This window comes from Bidens hawaiensis, unplaced genomic scaffold (assembly GCF_021521415.1).
Source record: "Bidens hawaiensis isolate Kalapana, Puna unplaced genomic scaffold, B.hawaiensis_p1.1 tig00036687_1, whole genome shotgun sequence".
NCBI lineage: Eukaryota > Viridiplantae > Streptophyta > Magnoliopsida > Asterales > Asteraceae > Bidens > Bidens hawaiensis.
In genome coordinates, this window is record NW_027496396.1 from 74,045 (window position 1) to 95,196 (window position 21,152).

Here is a 21,152-nt window from a genome sequence, read left to right on the forward strand (position 1 = left end):
ATTTTTAACCCAAAATAAATATGGGATTTTCCGAGATATTACAAATAATAGGGCGGTTTAAAAATTGTTATCAGTCAACAAACGAAACTCATTCCATTCATCTATGATATACCAAAGGGGTTTAAGCTATATCTGCCATTTTATTCTATTAGGGAACACACCCACGAAAAAAGGAACCACAAACTAATTGTTGGTACGTAGGCATAATAAATGAAGTTTAAAACACATGCTACCACATATGTACACTACATAAACACACATACATCTAACAAATAAAATGTCGTGTTTCTTATATAGATGTTGTAGGAATAATAATAATATCCGGGGAATTCATAAAACAGCAATGCAAGTTTGAATTGTCTCTGCAAGATGTCACGTAAGTTCTTACTTATACATCAGAAAATAACATCATGTAGTGTCATTACTAAATCGTTATTGTTTTGAAAAAAAAAACAAAAAAGAACAATGCACGTGTACAGTGGTCACATAATATGGTTTTGATTTTGTATGTCAACAAGCATATTAGCCGGTTCAGCACTTTCGGCAATGCTACACAAAAACGAGTTATATACTCATCTCACTTGAAGTAGGTTCAACTTAAACAAAGTAAGCCTATACATATCTACATCTTACACGTTTACATGTGCTATTGCGATGCTTGTTGTCGTCACTGCAATTCAGCTTCATTGCTTTTCTTGTTGTTGGTACGAGCCAACTATTACACCTCTGCTTGGGTGTATTTCACAATGCAAAAGCAGCTCTTTATGATGATATACTATTCTTGCTCGTACTATACATTATTTTTTGCATTTATGCATGATTAACGTTATATTAAAATTACATTTTCGCTAGTTGTAGATTTTGGATTTTTTTCATATACACAAATTGTGTATATATATAATGAAACCGTTAATTTCATACTGACTAAATCATATACAGTTGACGTACAGCCAATAATTGATGAAATCAACGTACTAGACATACACTCATACATGTGACGTAGGCTGTCGCGGTCTACTCAAAAACAATTAATTAACGACTTAAATACCTATAACTAGTACGGGTAAGTAAGTTCGTCTCCACAAGGACTCAAGGAAAGTGCTAATTTAATATGACTAAATTAATTAATTAACTAAGGCGGACAGACGATGTCAAGCGGTTTGTTTTTAGAAAAATATTAATTAAAACTAATTATTACTTAAAAGCTTTGTAAACAATCTTAATAAAAGCATTCATTCTAGGTTCGGGTTATGTGTTCCATACGTTAATCACAAATTCTTTAGTCTTTGGTGTTATAATAATTGCTAGTCCTATGGTTTAATTTATGATGACAAACGATACCCTAACCGAATTGTTGACACAAATGCACCCGGACACCACAATTACCAATTCTATGTCTAAGATGATTAACTCAATGATAAGGTTTGATGATTCTAGTCCAATGACACAAGAGCTTAACCCTAAGTGTTGATGAACAATCAAACAAACATTACACAAATCAATAATCGCAAACTCAAGCTTTAATCAACCAAATACTAATTAAGCAAGACAAATCATATAAAATCAATCAAGCTATATTCATGAAGCACAAGAATCTGACCATAACAGTATATTACACAAAACCTTAGCCTAGAACGAACACACACGACTAGCCGGACATCGACATAATCGTTAAAGCACTTATCTTTTTGAACATATGATCAATGATGGAACCGGAAGCTTCAGGATGGCTGAAAGTCACCCTAGAACACCTCTTCTGCCTCTGGAAGTCGTAATATGCCGAAAAGGGTCGAAAAATCGTTTATATAGTGAAAAACCTAACTTTAGCCGACTTTAAGCATCTTCGCGTATCGCGAAGTTGCATGTCCTGCATCTTCGCGATACGCGAAGATGCAATTGACTTCAAATTCAGATTCGTCTCGTTGAGAAACATGAAATTCATATATTATGGATTCCGTAACTCATTTTCTAGGCCGAGATACGTCCGTTTTACTAAAAGACACTTTCCTGGTAACCCATCTTGTTCAGTTTTCACTTCGGCTTCAAGTTTCTCATCTAATCCTTTCCCGAATCCTTCTTAACCTTCAATACATGTTTCCCCATCCTTCCATATTCTTGAGGCTTGCTTAATCTTCATCTGGATGGCTCTGAATTAGCTCATTTAAGCTCCTTAACTTCCAATGTCCTGAAAACATATAACAATGCTTGAAGTATCAATGTTCATTCATTTATTAACCTAAATATAACTAATTAATATATAAAACTAACTAACTTTTACCCAACCATCAACATGCAATACAAAATACAATGGCTATTTTTCAATGGAAGGAATAAAATGTTTAAAACCAAGAATGGCTTGGCTGATGATACACAACTAGATTAAATTTAATCTAACATCAATTGCGACACCCGATCAAACTCACCCTTTTTAAAATGTCGTACAATTATGCCCTGTTCAAACTTAAATCATTGGATCAAACTTTAATCGAAACCCTTTCATTTGTTATTCAACTATATTAATCATTTGTTCATTTACATGGCCCAAGAGTCTAATCAAGCCCGATCAAATGTCCGTCGCGCCCCTGCCGCAACGAGCGGGCACTTCTACAGTTCTACTAGTATACACACACACACACACACCCCTTTCAAGAAGCAAATTTAAATTATCAAAACTATAACTAGAGTTATAGCAATCGACATAAAGGTTATATCAATGTTGTAAAGTAGATTTACTAGGCTGAGTACTCCCGAGTAATCGCTACAAGGTATGTCGCCGAGGTGAGCTTCTTTAACTCCGCCTAGTTACTTAAAATTGATCAAATGTGGTCAACCTCAGTTAGAACCACATCTTATCGTTGAACTTTGGCGGATTTTGACTCAAATAAATAAAACATAATTCGTATTTCAATAAGATTAAAGAACAAGTATCATTTTTAATTAATGATTAGCATTTTTTGAATATTTTATCATTTAAAAATGTATTTCTCTTATTTATGTTGATATTCACCTATTTTGTTATAAATATTGGTAAAGTTATGATATTTCGCATATATATAATATCAAAAATAAATTTTCTTTATATTTACCATGTCCGAGTACCCCCCGAGTACTCCGAGAACACCTAACTCCCCAGTCGGTCGCCTAGGATCCGTCTAGCGACTTTTGCAACCTTGGGTTATATAGTTACTAAAAAATGTATAGTTTATATATTTATAAAATAGCAGTGTAACCAAACATACCATACCAATAGACATAAAGGTTATACTAGCTAGCTTAGTGCAGTTAATGCTTGATGGTAATTTATGAAATGGTGTTTCTCTATAAATATATTCTCAAATCAGGAAACACAAAAGCAGGCATTACTTCTTCTTCTTCTTCTTCAATAATGGGTACCACTCCTGGATTTCTCACAGACTGACCATGGAAACCATTAGGAAGCTTCAAGGTACAATTCTTAATTGCTCATGACTTTCTTTTCTATAGCTTTCATTTAGTAGGTTGATCAAATATATATTGTTTTGTTACGCGATTAATGATTTAGATTAGCAAATATGTTCGTCAAGAATATTTATTTTTGTTACGTGATTAATGAGTTATTTAGCAGGTATGTCAAACATATTTATTATTTTTGTAGGCGATTAATGATTTTGTTTTTCTGGATCTCTTAAATGATATATATACGTTCACATTCTCTACAAGAAATAGTGGGTGCTTAATTTGCCAGCTTGTTAAGATTTTTTATTTTGTAAATTTTGACGCTAAAACTAACAAGCATTCACAAACCTCTACCTGAGCGTATCACATCACGTTCTATTTAGTTTTGACGCTAAAACTAAATATTAGAATATAATATAAATTAAATGGAAAATAAGAAAAGTAATTAAACTTATAACACAAGTTAAAAATATAGATTAATAGGCATGATTTAATTGGTGCCACTAAATGTCAGAAAGTAGACGGCTTTTTTCACTTTTAGATTAATTTTTTGGATGCTCTACCAGTTTTATTGTGGTGGCGTGATAGTTTTGTTTGTAAGACGTACCAGTCTCTTGTTTAAATTATTACATACACCAAGACTCTAGGATCCGGTTACATAGTCGCTCGGTGTATCAATTTAAATATAGGCTTAGTAAGTGAATGAAGGCTTTCGCAATCCTTAGTGCATAACCAATCGCGAGTTGGAAATTGAAAATAAAGCATTACGTAATCAATAATAAAGTATTACATAAATAGAATATTATAAAAACTAAACTTATTGTTCAATGGATCACAGATGTTCGATAAATTGCCTCAAAATGCGTTATGGAGTGCTTTGTTACGTAAATGATCAAAGGCGGATCTTGAACATCTGGTATGCATGGGCCGAAAGTTGTGAGACCCAACTTTTTTTCCTACTTATAAGTTTCGGGTGGGTCAGCGACCCGGTTCGGGCCGGGTTAAACAATAAAAACTCTATATTCAATCATTCAACTAAAACACTAATTCGACTCTATATTCGGGTCGGGCCATTCAACTCTAAATTTAACCATTCAACTTACCAATTTTACACATAAAAACCAATTTTTTAAACAAATAAATTGATACTTGAATAACAAATTCATTCCAACTCTTTTCCTCTTTGATTTTCATTACCTTGCTTTTGAAAAAAGAGTTGATGGTTTTTAGCTTTCCCATGATAAATGATAATTAAACTAATACATATAAATTTTAATCCAAAATTAAAACATATCAAATTGACACTTGAATACCGAACTCACATAATCAAATCTTCAAATAATTCCAAACCCTAACTTACCAAATTGAAAAAAAAATACAAAAAGGTGAAATATGAATTTCTAAACCTGGTTCCCGCTTGCTTCTGTTGACTGTTTCAATTAATCGATTCACTCCCACACGATTTAGTTCTGAACCTGGCTCAACGGCATCGCCCAATCAATCAATTAATCGATTTCACACATAAATGATTTCAACTGCTTGCTTTTATTCTATGCCAAACCTCACACCCAATGATTTCACGAATTCACCTAGGGCAACACACAATGGAAACTCTGTTTGTTGTGTTTGAACATCAACATAACATATCGGATTTAGATGTTAGGATTGGATTTTAGGCTTAATGGTTGGTTGTTTTTTTGTTATAAAATTTATTTGGGCTTAGGCTTGGCCTTATGGGTTTTATTTCTTAGCCTTTAAAGGGTGCAATCGGACTCAAATAATCTGGATTGGCCAAACTCAAATAACATGGCTAGGCCAGACTCAATACATAATTTTATTTTTCCAAAAAAGAAAAAAAAAATACTACAGAACGAAAATACTTGGTGGGGGCTGCGCCTGCTCTGGCCCAAAAGAAGATGACCAATTCCAGCATTCTTCAAAATCTAATGTCGTCGACAGGGAGGGGGGGAGACCTTGGTCACCTTATGCATATTGCACTTTCCATGCAACATGGCAATTTTCCATGTCCAATACATACAATCAATGCTTCAATTTCTAGAAAGAAAATGTACTTAACATCTTTAGATACATATGCATGTGCTGATTATCTTTATACGGTAATATTAAGTTAACATAGATAAATATGTGCTAAATTAACTAAATTACAAATTATGTCATTTATGATGGAACTAAATTTCAACGTATGTCACTTACATTTAAAATTGACGAGATTTGCACTTAATATTTTCAAATGTTACACGTTTTGTACTTGACCCATAATTAAATTTTGACAAAACATCAAAACTTGTCCTTTATATTTACACATTTTTTCAGTAGTTGTCATTTCGCAAACTTAATGGCAGAAACCATCCTTTATGCTTAAAAACCATATCACGTTACGTCCTTTGGCACTAACCCCGTTATTTTTTCTCGTTAAATCTGGTCATGTGCAAGACACATGAGGGTAGTTTGGTAATTTTACAACATATGTAATCATTAGAACTAAAAATATATTTATAAAAAACATATAAACATATGAACTCTCTCTCTCATCTCTCCCTCTCCCCCTATTACACTCCGGCAGCCACCGCCATTTTCGCCACCCCCTTCCCTTCTGATGGTAGCACCAAACTTGTTTCAGATCTGGATTTTGAAAATCAGGTCTGAGTTTGACCGACGAGAGATCTGAGTTTGACCGGCAACGTTAAACCTTGTTTCAGATCCATCAAATCAACAGCCGCAAAACACCAAAACTGCCCAACAAACCCAAATTGAGGTGAATCCATACCTAAGGTGAATCCGATTATGCTAATTAGGTTTATTTTTTTTCTCTCTCCACAATTTCTTTCTGTCTGTGTGAAGGCCACAACCACCGCCACCGGATTGCCACCATCGCCACCATCTAATACATCGCCGCCATCGAAACAGCACAAATTAGCCCCAAAACACCTTGAAACGATAGGCTTTACAATTACCGGAGACATAGATGCATAGATGAAAAAGGGAGCCCCGATCTTCAATTTCACACCAAATTGGACTTGTCAGACTTAATAAAACCATAGAAAATCACACACCCACCAGAAAAAAAAAGCTCAAATAGTGTCGAAGATCTGTCACGCGTACACTGACGGCCCAACTTTGGGGTTTCTTCTTACAGATCTGAACCTTCCGGTTGAGGATGCTAAAAATGGTGGAGTGTCTATAGTTGATTTTGCGGTCAGTTTAGCGTTTAGAGGATGATGGTGCTCGTTTTCTTTGACAGGATTGTTGGTGCTCGGAGGTAGTGGTGCAATGGTGGATGTGGTGATTGTTGAAGTTGATGACATTGGATGTGGTGCAATGGTGGATGGTGGTGATGAATCACAGTGGTGGTTGTGGTGTGGTGGTGGTGGTGGGTGGTGCCAGGAAGGAAGGAAAAAGGAAGAGAGAGATAGGGTGTGTTTCTATATATGTGTGTGTTTGTATGTGTATAATATTATTTGATTTTAATTTTTCAAGAGTAAAATGACCAATATACCCTTATGTGCATTGCACATGACTATATTTAACGTAAAAATTTAACCGGGTTAAAGCCAAAGGACCTAACGTGATATAATTTTTTTTAACAAAAAGGATGGTTTCTGCCATTAAGTTTGCGAAAGGATAACCACTGAAAAAACGCACAAACATAAAGGACTAGTTTTGATGTTTTGTCTTAAATTTTCTTGTTAGATCTGGTCATGTATGAGGCTAGTTTTGTAATTTTACACACTAGGTTGTGGAGTGCATTTAGCTTATGGTCATATACAAGAGTGCAGAAAGTACTTAACTCGTTTTTTCTTATGCCATACTGAAACATACTATAATCAACTAGATTTTTATTGCTTAAGATATTTACTGATCGAAAAGATCACATTCTACTATTCTAGTTGATCTATAATTTTCTTTTTGAAATAAGTTATCTCCATTTAGAATTAAATTAGAGGTAGTTAGATCCTACCACCTTAATTTATTGTTTTTCCTAGTACTCAATAGCAAGTACTAGTTTGGCATCGAACTCGATCAGATAAGTGTACTTGTAGATTGAAACATGTCAGGGCTACACATGCACCAATTATGTGATTTGTGTGTGTGTTTTTAAAGTATTAAACATATGTGGAACTCTTAACCACTTCTGTAGAAATATCATCCGCATTTCTGAACAAAATAAAGTTGTATCAAGATGTTCTTATTCCTTTAATGGATTTCCTGAATTCCTGATAGATATACTTGTAATTTGATCAGTTTGTCTATTGTTAATATTAATTTTTATTATTTTATATTAATCAAGCATTTAAGATTTTTGGATCACTTTTTTATTTTATATATATCAATAATATGTTGTACGTGGTATTGGCGCCATGGGTTGTGAAGAGTACGTATGACGTCGTGACTTTAGATGCCAATGAGCGAGATTTTGGTGTAATGTTAATTCACCCCTTACTCTTGCTTCGGGCACTTATCAATCAGTTTTGGATTTCACTCTCTCGCTACAAAACAGCCAAAGGCAAAAGTAGGATTGTTGATAAGGCAATTGAGTTTGAACAAGTTGATCGTGAAAGAGACTGGTCGGATCTCTCTCCCTCTATAATATGGTTAAACAAGATATCTTACCAAATTACCCTTATTGTCTTGTTACAAAAGATTGGAACTAGAGTTTAGTTTTTTTTTTTTTTTTGAAAGGTAAATTTCTTTGCTGGTAGTGAGACTTGAACCCAAGATGTTGGTGTTCTCTACCATTGGGCCACCACCCCAATAACAAAGAAATTTACCAATGGAACCAAATAATAGTATTTTGATTATTTTTCAGGGATGATCAAATTAAATTGTGAATTATTAGTATTTTGATTATTTTTCAGGGATGATCAAATAATATTCAATGGGATATTGTACTATGTCGGATATTATTCGCTACCTGGAGTTAAACACTTGCCTTGGTGGAGATTAGATGGAGTGATCATTGTAAGTTTACTACATGTGGGAGTGGTAGAATTTCTGTATTATTGGCTTCACAGAGCCCTCCACCACCATTTCCTCTACAATCGCTATCATTCTCATCATCATTCTTCGGTTGTCACCGAACCCATCACATGTAAATCTCTCTATCTATTTTCTCGTATGATAGGGTATTTTAGTCATTTTTGTTGTGATAGTTAAAAACAATAAATGTTATTGTCCGTACATTCATAGGTAGTAGCTAGTACCAATTAGTGCAACAACCTGTTTGAAAGCACTCATCAATCATCCTCTTGAAGTTAAACTAGTCCAAACAATTAAGTACAATCCAAACCATTCAGTACTTTAATGCACTTTACATTTAAGTTTGGTGGAAAATAACTTTAAAAAGAAACGTTCTGTTTAACTAGGCAAACGAAGATGACGTTATGTGTTGAGATGATTAAAAGTGAGAACGGTTTACGTATTTGTTTATTCTAGTAACAAATTGTTACATGTAACCAATTTTATTTACTTATTTAAGATTCTTTTTATATTTTAAAATTGTAGCATATAATTATGATATTATTACAAATATAGATGTACATGCATGTGTGTGAATTTTTTAAATCTAAGGGTCTGTTCGGTAGCCTTTTAATGATTCCATTAAGAGGTTACCACTAAACCGATCAAGTTTTTTAATGATTCAATACAAGATTGTCAAACCGCTCTTATAGCTATACATATAACTTTTATCCCATTTTAAAGGAATAAAGGCTAGAAAAATATCTTATGTCGTAAAATATGTCATTGATCGTCGGATTGAACTATTTAGTCTCTTTAATTTTGTTTAAAATCATTCGATGAGTATTACAACCATAGACAAATTTAGAAATTTAGTGCCCTTTTTTTCTCAAGTTTCTTGCTTTATCCGTTAATGATCACCTACGAATACTTCTGTCAATAAATTTTGTGTCAATGACAGTTTAGTTTCTATTGGTTTGATGATGCAGCTGTGATTCATCCATTTGCTGAGCACATTGCCTACTTCATACTCTTCGCCATACCACTGGTCACCATCACCCTATCCAAGACAGCATCCATACTTGCATTTGCTGGCTACGTGACCTACATTGATGTGATGAACAATATGGGCCATTGCAATTTTGAGCTAATCCCCAAAATAACCTTCATAAACTTCCCTCCCCTTAAGTACCTGATGTACACTCCTTCGTAAGTATATTTACTTGATAACTCTTTTAGCCTTCTTTCATATTTAATAATTGCTATTAATATCTATTGTTATTGTCTTCACATAAAAAAATTATTAAGTTTGATTATTTCTGTCTCCCTAGGTATCATTCATTGCACCATACTCAATTCAGAACCAATTATTCACTATTTATGCCGTTCTACGACTATATTTATGGCACTCTCAATAATTCTGCACACACGTTGTATGACAAATCACTCGAGAGAAGAGATGAGTCACCGGATGTTATATACTTAACACATCTAATAACACCCGAATCAATCTACCACTTGAGGGTCGGGTTTGCCTCTTTGGCTTCTAAACCTTACACGTCTCCCAAATGGTACTTGCGGATGCTATGGCCTGTCACTTTCTTGTCCATGATAATTCTGTGGATTTACGGCAAAACTTTCGTGATCGAAAGAAACGCTTTTAAGAAACTTAAAATACAAACATGGGCCATACCAAAATACAAGATACAAGTATGTAGTGTATAATTCATAGTTTTTTATTTATTATTTTCTTTTACCATTTTATTTGAAATATATATGTTTCTTTTTATTTATTTTGGAAGTATTTCATGGAATGACAAAGAGAGGCCATCAATGGCTTGATTATTGAAGCAACACTTGAAGCAGAGGGAAAAAGGGCCAAAGTTTTGACTCTAGGTCTACTCAATCAGGTTTGGTTTAATACTTTACTATTACTTAATATCAATAATTACAATTGTAGCAAACATCTAATTTGATATCTACTTTTTAATCTACAACTTTTATATTTTGTGAAATAATGATTTTTTTTTTAATTTGCTGCTATCTTCTTTTTTATTCAATCAATAGCAATTGACTTATTAGAATCGATATAAATATATATTTAGAATAAACTTCATCAAATATATATATTCTATAAAAATACCTAAAATATATAAATCTTTCCTGAGGTCCAAACCTTATAGAACCACACCACTACAAAACGATGGATTTGTCAGTCGATTATTCTTTGTCAGTAACACCAAGTTTTCTGTAATGCGCATCACCAAGATCCTACAATCATTTGATAACCCCATACTATTTGCCATTCACATTAATCAACAAATAGTCTTACCTTCTGATGTTATGATGATATATGTAGGAGGAGGAGCTAAATAGAAATGGGGAGCTATTCATAAAAAGAAATCCAAAAGTGAAAGTTAAGTTGGTGGATGGGAGCAGCTTGGCAGTTGCTATAGTTCTCAATTCCATTCCTAAAGGCACAACTCAAGTTGGTTTTAGAGGCAATTTCAACAAGGTTGCTTATTACCTTGCCCTAGCTCTATGCCACAAGGGCATTCAGGTCATTTCCAATAGCAAACGTCTAATCTGCATGCTTAAAATTGATACAATGAGTAAAAGTCATAGCTAAAAATGATGTATAACAAACCCATTGTAGGTTGCAATATCTAGACCGGACGATTATCGAAAGCTTAAACACAATGTGGAATCAACTGATGATCAACATAACTTGATTCGTTCAAATACGTACTCACAAAAGGTAAACCGTTTAGACACATACATATTAGTTTTAGTAGTAATATAAATTAATATACACGGATGTTTAAAGGTGTGGTTGGTGGGAGATGGATTAAGCAAAGAAGAAGAGTTGAAGGCAGCAAAAGGAACCTTGATTATCCCTTACTCTCACTTCCCTCCAAACAAAGTGAACAAAGATTGCTTTTACCAAACTACCCCTGCCATGTTGACTCCCAAACAACTTGAGAATGTTGACTCTTGTGAGGTTGGTAGTTAAATTATACATATGGTAACTATCATTATTTTATTATTTAAATTTAAGCAATTAACTAAATTAAGAACTAATTACAAGGATAAGACCCAAGTCAGCCTAGGTTTACTTTTGCCCAAAAGTTTTGAAAACTATATGTACATAAAATAGATTTAAATCAGAAAACCATAAAGAAATCTTTAATTTTAAGGTTTAATGGAAAAAAACATTTTACCCGTCGTTAAACTTAAATTAGAAATAAATTTTAATTAAATCACTAACCCCCTTTCCGGGTTTTTCTTCTTCCTCCTTCCTGTGCCCCCCCTCCCCCAAAAAAAAAATTACGGCAAACCACAAAAAACCATCAGTTTTAACGACCTTGAATCAACACATAAAACTTGCTTTAAACCAGACTCATTTATATTTATTTTTTATTGAAAATTAATGCATACATGAAACTCAAAGCAGCTCATATCTAGCATGCATTTATGTCCAAAACATTTCATGTGCATCATACACTTATGCAATTAAATTTAAGATAAAGCCGTCTTTATGAAATGTAGTTTAATTATATACACGTAACTTTATTAAAATTTCTTTCTTACGCCAAGTACTTATAAAAATGTCACGTCATGATAATATAACTTGCTACATGTGCATGGTATTGCTACATCTCATTATCTGAATTTAAAGAGTGATTGTGGTACAGGACTGGTTGCCAAGAAGGGTAATGAGTGCGTGGAGAATAGCTGGACTAGTGCATGGCTTAGAAGGATGGAACGTGAATGAATGTGGGAATGAGATGTTCAATGTTGACAAAATTTGGCAAGCAAGTCTTAAACACGGCTTTACACCTATACCCAAATCACTCAACTAAAACTATCTATCACTACTCATTTGAGGCTATCTATATTTTTATGCAACTTAATTTTATCAGATGATATGCAATCGAGAACTAAACTCGTTCTCTTTCAAACTTTTATAATGTGTATGTACGCCATGTGTTTTTGTGTGTATGTGAAGTTCGTATAATCGTATTATAGTGGAAATATGGGGTGTTTTCAGTCTAAATTTTCTCATATTCAATTAAAATTCATATATGTTGCATTTAACAATATTATTGCCAAAAAAACAAGTATCTTTACTGTAACATTTAAAAAACTGGGTTAACATTAAGGGGTTTATTTCGAATTGAAAAACTACCAATTTTTCTTTCTCTTCGTTCAAAACAATTACATGGAAAATCATTACTTGTAGTTTATTTCTTACATTTGGAACCCAAATACAAGACATAAATGATGAATCACATTATATAAGAAAAACACTACACAATAACTTGGACAATAAATGCAAGGTAAGGTTCATACACAAAAGCGTGGAGCGCTACACAGTTGATAGTCTAAATCAATGCATCCTGAATAATCGAAGAGCCTAATCCCGTACTCATAACATTACTCCAAAATAAAAGGTCTCGAACTCCAGGGCGTTTCTAAGTTATGACTAACTGGAAATTTGCTCAGTGTTTTCATCGGTCTTCACATAAAACTGCATGAGACGCTCTGAAGCCTTCTTCACCTATGGTTGGCAAAGCAGCAATGACGGTTGATACTTTATACGAAACATCAAAATAACATGACCAATATGGAAATGTATTGTAAATTTACCTCATCATCCCAGTTTGTTCTCCAAATCATATATGTGAGTGTAATAGTTTGAGCTACAACACCACCTATCATTCCAATCCATATACCCTATAAAGTAAATCGAACTTATCATAGATGATCTCGCACACAAAAGTAGCCTTTTGGCTTTTAAACGTTAAGTTTTATATATGTACCTTAACTTGAAGTGGGGTTAAATATCCGAGCAAAGCTCCCAATGGAATGCCGATCAAGTAAAAGCAAACGAGGTTAACGATCGCTACAGTTGTCTGCATACCAGCTCCAATTGCCACCCCTTGTCACAAATATTGTTTTTCTCAGTTGGTGATCAGTACTAAATAAACTTTCCAAATGAAAGACACAAGATCTGGACTATTTTACTCATAGCTTTTCAAATTAACAAAATGCAAACAATATTATCATAAATTTGGGCAGTTTTATTGATAAATGTCTGTTTACTGTATTAACTTAGGTTTATGCTATTCTTGTGTCGAAGTTGACTACATGTGTATTCTACAATTGACTTTTGACTTTTATTGGTTGGTTTTGATCAGTTATTGACCAATGGTTGCAGTTATTGCCTTACTGGTTATGTAAGCACACTGACCTTAAACATGGTGGGTTGTTGTCAAGGGGTATATGTCATAAACATGGTGAACATAACATGAAAACTTTCCAAAATTTGTAAGCATGTGCGCATGGGTAGGGGCGTAAACGAATCAAGGTGAGCCCGAGCTTGACCATGCTCGAGCTAGTCTCATTTAACTTACAAGTGCTCAAGCTTGAGTTTAGCTTATTCGAGCTGTATTTTTAAAGCTTGATCTGTACTCATGAGTAGTTTTTCAAGCTCGAACTCCGTTCACTTATTATTTGTTAATTAGTTATACACAGTTTTAATTCTAATTCTTACATACAAGATAACATATATTAGTTACTTAAATTTATCATAATTTTGTATATAACAAAAATTCTTATATAAATATAAATATTATATTCAAAAGGCTCGTTTATCAAACAAGATTATTTTTAGGCTCAAACTCGTTTAAGCTTGGCTTGTTTTGAGCTTTTACCGAGCGGATCTCGAGTAGCTTACGAGCACATTGACTCGTTTACACATCTGCGAATGGGTGAACTAACTATATATTATGTATGGAAGAAGTTACCAGAGAGTACAGGGTAAATGCCATTCATCAGAACCGAAAAAGAGAGAAGCAAAGAAAGATCAGATACTGTATCTGCAACTCTTTTATCATCTGTAAACAGGTATGCAATAAATTCTCGGAAAACCAAACTGAGAACAAAGAAGAACACGCCTATTGTGGCCGAAATTCCCATCACCACTTTGATAGAAAACTTCACTGCTTTTGAGTTTCCTCGCCCTAACTCATTTGCCACCCGGACACTTTATCCATGTTAAAGTTGCAATTTAACACGCATCAGTCAAATATAAAAAAATAACTCATAAATATTTTCCTATATATGCTTATGCATCACAAGTACCAGTGACACAATATTGGTTTTGGTATGCACTGGCATCATTATTGCAAAGTAACTGTTGATTACTCACCATGCAGCACTTAAGAAACCAAGGCTTATCATGAACTCCCACGAGTTAATGTTCAGGCTGTAAACGAGTTTTAAAAAATGAGTTTTAAGTATCTTTCAAGATGACATGTAAATGGAGAAAGAAGAGTGAGCATGCGCTGATACCTAATGGAGAAGGCGGATATTGCCACCTCGGCATTTGGCATGTATCCAGCAAGTAAAACTAGAACAGCATAGTACCATAGCTCCAAGCTACACATCGATAATAAGTCAAACGAACGTCGGTATGAATAGTAAGTTAGTCTTAAAATAGTGCTACCTACAGTCACAAAAACTTACCAAAGCATGACACCAGAAGATATTGAGAGCTTGACAACAGGCCACAGATCCTTAAAAGCAGCAACTGTGAATCCCTTCCACGTATTTGGACACCACCCTCCGAAAACGTATATGAATTCTCCGAAAACAAGAGTCCATGATGATACCCCGAGTGCAAGCATTGCACCCGAGACCCCCCAATTAAACTTATACACGAAAAGTAGTGACAAAAGTATATGGAAGACGAATTGAAAAGCCGAAAGCCATGCAACAATCAAGTTCTTTAACTGTGCTTGTAGGTACATTTGTATGGTGAGGCTAAAAACATAGTTATAGACACAAGGGATGAACCATAAAGATATGAATCCACCACTTTCTGCTATCGATTCTTCCTCACCAAAGAGTTTAAAGATTTGGGTACCAAGGATTAATAGCGGGAGCAAAATGGTCACAGTAACCAAGTCAACGATCCAAGACCGTTGCAAGTGAATACCCATCATGTGGTGTTGGCCGGCTCCAAATGATTGCCCGCAAAGGGTTTCGGTTGCACTTGACATTCCCAACTGTTAATGCATTCAAATAATAACAAAAATGGTCAATATCTTACTTAAAATATCGCTGCTTTTGTTATTTATAAGATACATAAAAGACTGGTCAACTTACAAGTGTTCCATTGATAAATCGGACAGTAAGTGTCTGAACAAGTGCGTAGCCAGCGAGATCTATGTTGCTGACATGGCCAACAAATGACTGGGTGACAACGATGGTTCCGAATGAGGAAACTCTTGCTATGATGCCTGGCAATGCGACCCTCCAAATCTTTTTCGATTCGTCCCATACCCTTTTTTGTAAGGCACCCTCCTGTTCTTCTTCATGTCGAAGAAGCTTTGTCTCCACTCCATTATCCATCCTGAAGATTCAGAAACTATTTCAAGTATTTAATTAAAATAAGTAAAAGTAATATATAACAATTCTTAAAAAATAAATTGATCCTGCAAGACTAAATAAAAACTTAAAAAAATACCAGTCATCTAGGCTGGAAGATTGATTTACTTAACAGGGCATATCAATGCACCCTTTTTTTTTCTTATTATCAAAATCATATTGTGTACTACAACGTAATTGCACGTTATATGCCTAACTTTGGAAGTATGAATTGTGTGGGCAAGTAATCAAAGTGTAACCCAACGAACTTGTAGGATAAAAAAAGCTCGTTCCATGATTTTACAATAATTACCCAATTAGGAATATCTCATCACCCAATTAGGAATATCCCATCAACAAGAAGAAGAAGTTGATGATGATTTATTTATAGCAATAACAATATAATAATAATAATAATAAATAAAATAAGAATATACTAATAATAGTTTTCTACAGGTCCCACACTCCCCCTTCACACTACATCCTGCCTCGACCTGTCATTTGACCAAGAGGATCCACAATAAGGACTTTGAAAAACACCAAAAACATGTATAGTCAACTGCCACATCATAAGAACATCATTATTTAAAAACACCTCAAACCCACCCAATAAGAAATCCTTAAAACAACTAAAAACATTGTCACATCATCACCACCTTAACATCCAAAAACATTGTCAACGCACATAGAACCGAAGGCTTTTTCTGGTTTTTATGCATAGTGATTAAAGTCCATTGTAATGATTAAATATTATTTAAATTAAATAACAAAAAAAAGTAGGAAGATCGGTAATTGGTCCTTTCACCAACCCGTTTTCTTCAAATGTGGTCATTGCAAAAACATGCAGCCTCTAATTTATCGAAAGAACACTTGCTTAGATCGTCCGTAGTTGTCTAAATTTCGCGGCGTTTTGGGCCAAAACTCAGGAGGCACCCCCCCCCCCCCCCCCCGGTTTTGGGGTGAATGTTGGGGACCGAAGTTTTGTGCAAATCGTTGGTGTGGCTCGAGTTTTTGGATATTGAACCGTTGGACAACAGTCAAATTTAAAAAAAAACATTTTTTATTAATATAACTGATTTTCTAGAGACACTGGGGATTGCTAAAAAAACCCTCTATACGTCCTGTATAGGGCTAAACGGGGGCCTATACGGGTGGGGTATAGCCCCGTATAGCCCTATACATATGGGGTGTTCGATGTCCCTAGTAGGACCCTAATATAATCACCATCTTCACCAATTTATTTTCCACCTTCATTTTTTACCTACAAATATGAGTCCGTTAAACAATTTTGTACTCGGTTTCAGTCAATTCTCCCGACCGCCTGACCCATACAATCCCGACCCAAATAATCCATAACCGAACACCACCCAACCGACTCGCCAATATCCGTTCCCAGTCTGTCTTTACTTATGACCCGAGCATGATGGCATACATTCAACTACTTGGTTTCGGTTTACCAGCACCGAGCATGATGGTCGGTTCCAAAATCCAAGCATGATGGTTGGCTTTTAAAATTCGAGCATGATGGCCGGTTTCCAAAATTTGAGCACGATGGCCAGTTGCGAGCAAGATGAAAAAGAGACTGTGCCGAAGACACAACCCGATCCGAAGACTCGTGCCGGGTCTAGCCAACTTAGAAAAGACAGTGAGAGAAAACACACAAAGAAACCCCTCAGCGAACCTCAAGCTAAAAAGGAAACTACAGCATGCACATCAAACGAGTGTGAATGCGTTGCACGGGCATGGGTAGCGGTATCGGAAGATCCCGAATGTTGGTTGTGTTTAATATTATTCTTATTGCTTTATTTTATTGCTTTTTGTTGAAAAATAGTATTAAGTTTGTAATAATATTTATTTAACTATCTTTTGTAGCCAACAATTAAGGGTCCGACATTTTTTTGAAAAAAATTTGGAGGTCTTCAAAGACATTGGAGGAGACTCGCACCTGAAAAAAGATTCAATAATAACAAAATGGAACGACATAAGCTCGAGATGTCAACTTTTTCATTTGGTGTACGGTCGGAATAGAGATGCGTGGGGTAGTGGTGCCGGTGATGCAGAGATCATTGAAATGTCGTTTATAAAGTTTTAAAGCAAGTCATGGATATTCCACTACATGGATTGTTGGAATCGTTTGAAGTTTCACCCTAAGTGGTGCCCAGTAACCACCACCCCCTTCAGAAATCAAAGGTCATTAAAAAGGTCTAAGACCTCGTCTTCAACTTAAACAACGACGATGTTGATGTCAAGAATGTCGTTGAGAATATCTTCAAGATTCTTTGGCTGACGTGTAGGAGAAACAAGGCAAAGGGAAAAGGGCCGAGTCATCGTCAGCGAGTGCAGGTGGCAGGACAGTTCAAAGAAATGAACCGTCAACTCCAAGATATACGCGACCTTGGTTATGAATGTCTTCAAGTTAATAAAAAGGTCGCCGATGTTATTTTAGCGAGGCAAATTGACAACGACCTCGAGGTTTTAAGGAGAGACCTCCCCGAATCCGACCCGAGAATCCAGCGCCTAGCCCAAAAAAGAAGAAATGAAATTTACAAAAATACGACCTTGAGTAGTTTTTATTTGTTTTAATTAATTTTATGTTTTTTTTTGTCTTATTAATTTCTATTTTTAATTTTAATACAGTTTTTTATTAAATTTTAATTATTGAAAAAACAAAAAATAAAATAAAATTGGAAAAACTATCTACACCTCATATGTTGTAAAATGCCTAGAAAGGGGCGTTATGACTACACCTCATTTTTGTAAAAACTGAAAAAGCGCACCACATATGACGCAAACTGCCCGGTAAATCAGCGTTATAATCACACATTGTCTTATTGGTGTTTGAGCATTTTGAAAAAAAGAAAAAGGGGCGCCAGAGCAGCCCCACTACGGGCTCCCTAAACTACCACGCATCCACATCACCAGCTAGTTATCCACCACGTCATCACCATCCACCCACCACAGCATTATTAATGCCACAACCACTACACTGCATCACTTTTAACACATTTAACAAACAATTGGCACAAACCCATCACCTCACAAATTCAAAAATAAACGTACGTTACAACAAAGACTAAATATCAGAACTCACTCGGTGACTGTAAACTGTAAGCAGGAAATTCAAAGTCCAAAGTTTTATATATTTTTCAACGCCATTTAATCTTTGGATTTTACATAATAACACATTAACACCAAACGTTCTAAAAACATAACAATACTAGTCAACAACCTATACCTAAGAGCATGTACATACTCATTTTCAGAAAGTGAAAACTTGGATTAAAGTTAGAAAAAATGGTGAAGAACTTACAACAAATTCTGAAAATGAAGCCACAAATAATGGAGCAGAAGCACAGACAGTGAAGGAGTTGGTTTTGTTAATAAATAATATTAGGTACCACTAGAGAAGCTAGTAGGTCTGTACGATGCATCTACTTGTACACTGTTAGGTGAATCTTACGTAGAGGTGCACAAATCGGTTTTTTTGAAAAAACCGGTTCGGTTTTTAACCGGACCGGTTTTTTTTATCCAGAAAAAAACCGGTTCGGTTAATAACCGGACCGGTTATTAACCGGTTATTATTGCTGAAAACTCAAACCGGCCAAACCGGTTTGGACCGGTTTAGAAACCGGTTAGAACCGGTTATTAAACCGGTTTTTTTATAACCGGTTTTTAAAAACCGGTCTAACCGGTTAACCGGTTTTTTTTTTTTTTTTTTTTTTTTTTTTTTTTTTTTTGCTTTAGGGTTTAGGGTTTCGTTGTTAGCATTCTTTGCTTGGAAGATTAAAAACACATAACTTTCATTTATAGCTTTTACATTAAAAATACAAACATTAAATCGTTATCGCATATTCGTAACTCAAAAATACAAACATTAAAGAATGCTTAGACACGATTACATTAACAAGTTGATGTTTGTTACTCATTTTCTTCGCTACCCGATCCCGAGCTATTCCTTAGGTAATCGTCGTACGCGGCTTCTTCATCGGTCATTGGTTGAGTGTGTCCTTGATTGACCTCGTCTTCATACAAGGCCGCCTCATAGTCCATTTCCCCCTCGAGTGAGCGTTGATGTTGTGCCCTGTCTAAAGAGTCCAAGTAATCCTTGTAGCAAATCGACATCTCTACAGCTGGTGGAGTGAGTCGAGTCCTCCTAATCGATATAACCCTGCCAGAAACAGAAAAAGCAGACTCCGAAGCTACCGTGGAAGCTTGGACCGTTAGTAAATCTTTGGCCATGGCGGCGAGGATCGGAAACTCATCCTCCTTACCTCTCCACCAAGCCAGCAAATCAAGACTTCTAAATTCATCCGGAGTCATGTGTTTCACAAAGTTGGTACCACCATACCTTCCAAGTTCACTGCTTGGGGTGTTTACCCTTTGACGTTTACCGGCGTCTTCCCAAATCATGTAGTACATCCCCATTTCAAGGTCGGTTTGGGATTGGGATTGGGCAACAGCTCTTAACGAGTCATGAATTTGGGAAGACGACCCGTATCTTGTAAGGTAAACATCATACATGTTTGCCAAGGTGGTGTTGAAATCATTCTTTAAAGTTTGGCTATAATAGGGGTTTTGATCGTCGTTTAACCCTAGCTCATCACAAATTTTTTCTATTAAAGCTTCAACACCACCAACATTGATGCAAGGGTTTAACGCAGCAGCACAGGTCAAAACAGCGGGTAGTTCTTGAAAATATTTTTTAAATTTTTCTTTCATTTTTACACCCATATCAAAATAAGGTGCACCCCTACAATGAAGGTCACTCAACTTTGTGCACATGACAGCAATTTTTGGTAAAGCAATGGGGCTTGTTGGATAGTAAACCCCGGATAAACTACTTGTGCAAGATTTAAAAATTTGAAGAACCTCCGTAACGATCTCAATCAATAACCAGTTTCTAGGATCGTACGGTGCACATTTACCCCTATTTGACAAAATTTGATGAAACGCAATTAACGATTGTTTTTGTTGGATGGCTTTCTCAAACATTTCACAAGTCGAGTTCCATCTTGTTGGACAATCCCAATTAGGCCCCAACCATTGACAGTTAGCTTCTTCACAAAATTTTTTGTATCTTGAAAATGTTGAATTGTTGCTAAAAACATCTCGTAACATTCTTTTAAAATTGTTTCTTTGCGTTTCGATCACGTTTAACCCATCTTGCACGGCCAAGTTGATAATATGTGCAATGCATCGGCTATGAAAAAACGCTCCATCACAGATAGGTTTATACTTTAATTTTAAATGGCCAACCGCGGCCGTATTGTTGGACGCGTTATCAAACGATATTGAAAAGATTTTAT

General features: G+C 35.3%; 1 protein-coding gene and 1 pseudogene across 1 annotated transcript; one reads left to right on the forward strand and one right to left on the reverse strand.

Annotated features, from left to right (window-relative positions):
• The first annotated feature begins 3,385 nt into the window (after positions 1 to 3,385).
• Positions 3,386 to 12,291, forward strand: LOC143588678 (very-long-chain aldehyde decarbonylase CER1-like; annotated as a pseudogene).
• A 524-nt stretch (positions 12,292 to 12,815) lies between these two features.
• LOC143588675 (protein DETOXIFICATION 24-like) lies at positions 12,816 to 19,213 on the reverse strand. Its single transcript, XM_077069620.1, has 9 exons — positions 19,157 to 19,213; positions 15,586 to 15,832; positions 14,944 to 15,485; positions 14,770 to 14,856; positions 14,627 to 14,683; positions 14,223 to 14,461; positions 13,236 to 13,354; positions 13,063 to 13,149; positions 12,816 to 12,973 (listed from the first exon to the last, which is right to left on the reverse strand). The coding sequence occupies exons 2-9, from the start codon at positions 15,829 to 15,831 to the stop codon at positions 12,899 to 12,901; spliced, it is 1,452 nt and encodes a 483-aa protein (XP_076925735.1). The 5' UTR covers position 15,832; positions 19,157 to 19,213; the 3' UTR covers positions 12,816 to 12,898.
• Positions 19,214 to 21,152: the final 1,939 nt, after the last annotated feature.

What these genes read in the sequence shown, in the direction of transcription:
- LOC143588675 (XM_077069620.1), bottom strand. Translation starts at nt 15,831, where the DNA reads ATGGATAATGGAGTGGAGACAAAGCTTCTTCGACATGAAGAAGAACAG. An exon ending in TCTTCTGGTGTCATGCTTTG is followed by an intron (nt 14,857 to 14,943) that starts GTAAGTTTTTGT and finishes ATCGATGTGTAG; the next exon opens with CTTGGAGCTATGGTACTATG. An exon ending in GAACAAACTGGGATGATGAG is followed by an intron (nt 12,974 to 13,062) that starts GTAAATTTACAA and finishes TGCCAACCATAG; the next exon opens with GTGAAGAAGGCTTCAGAGCG.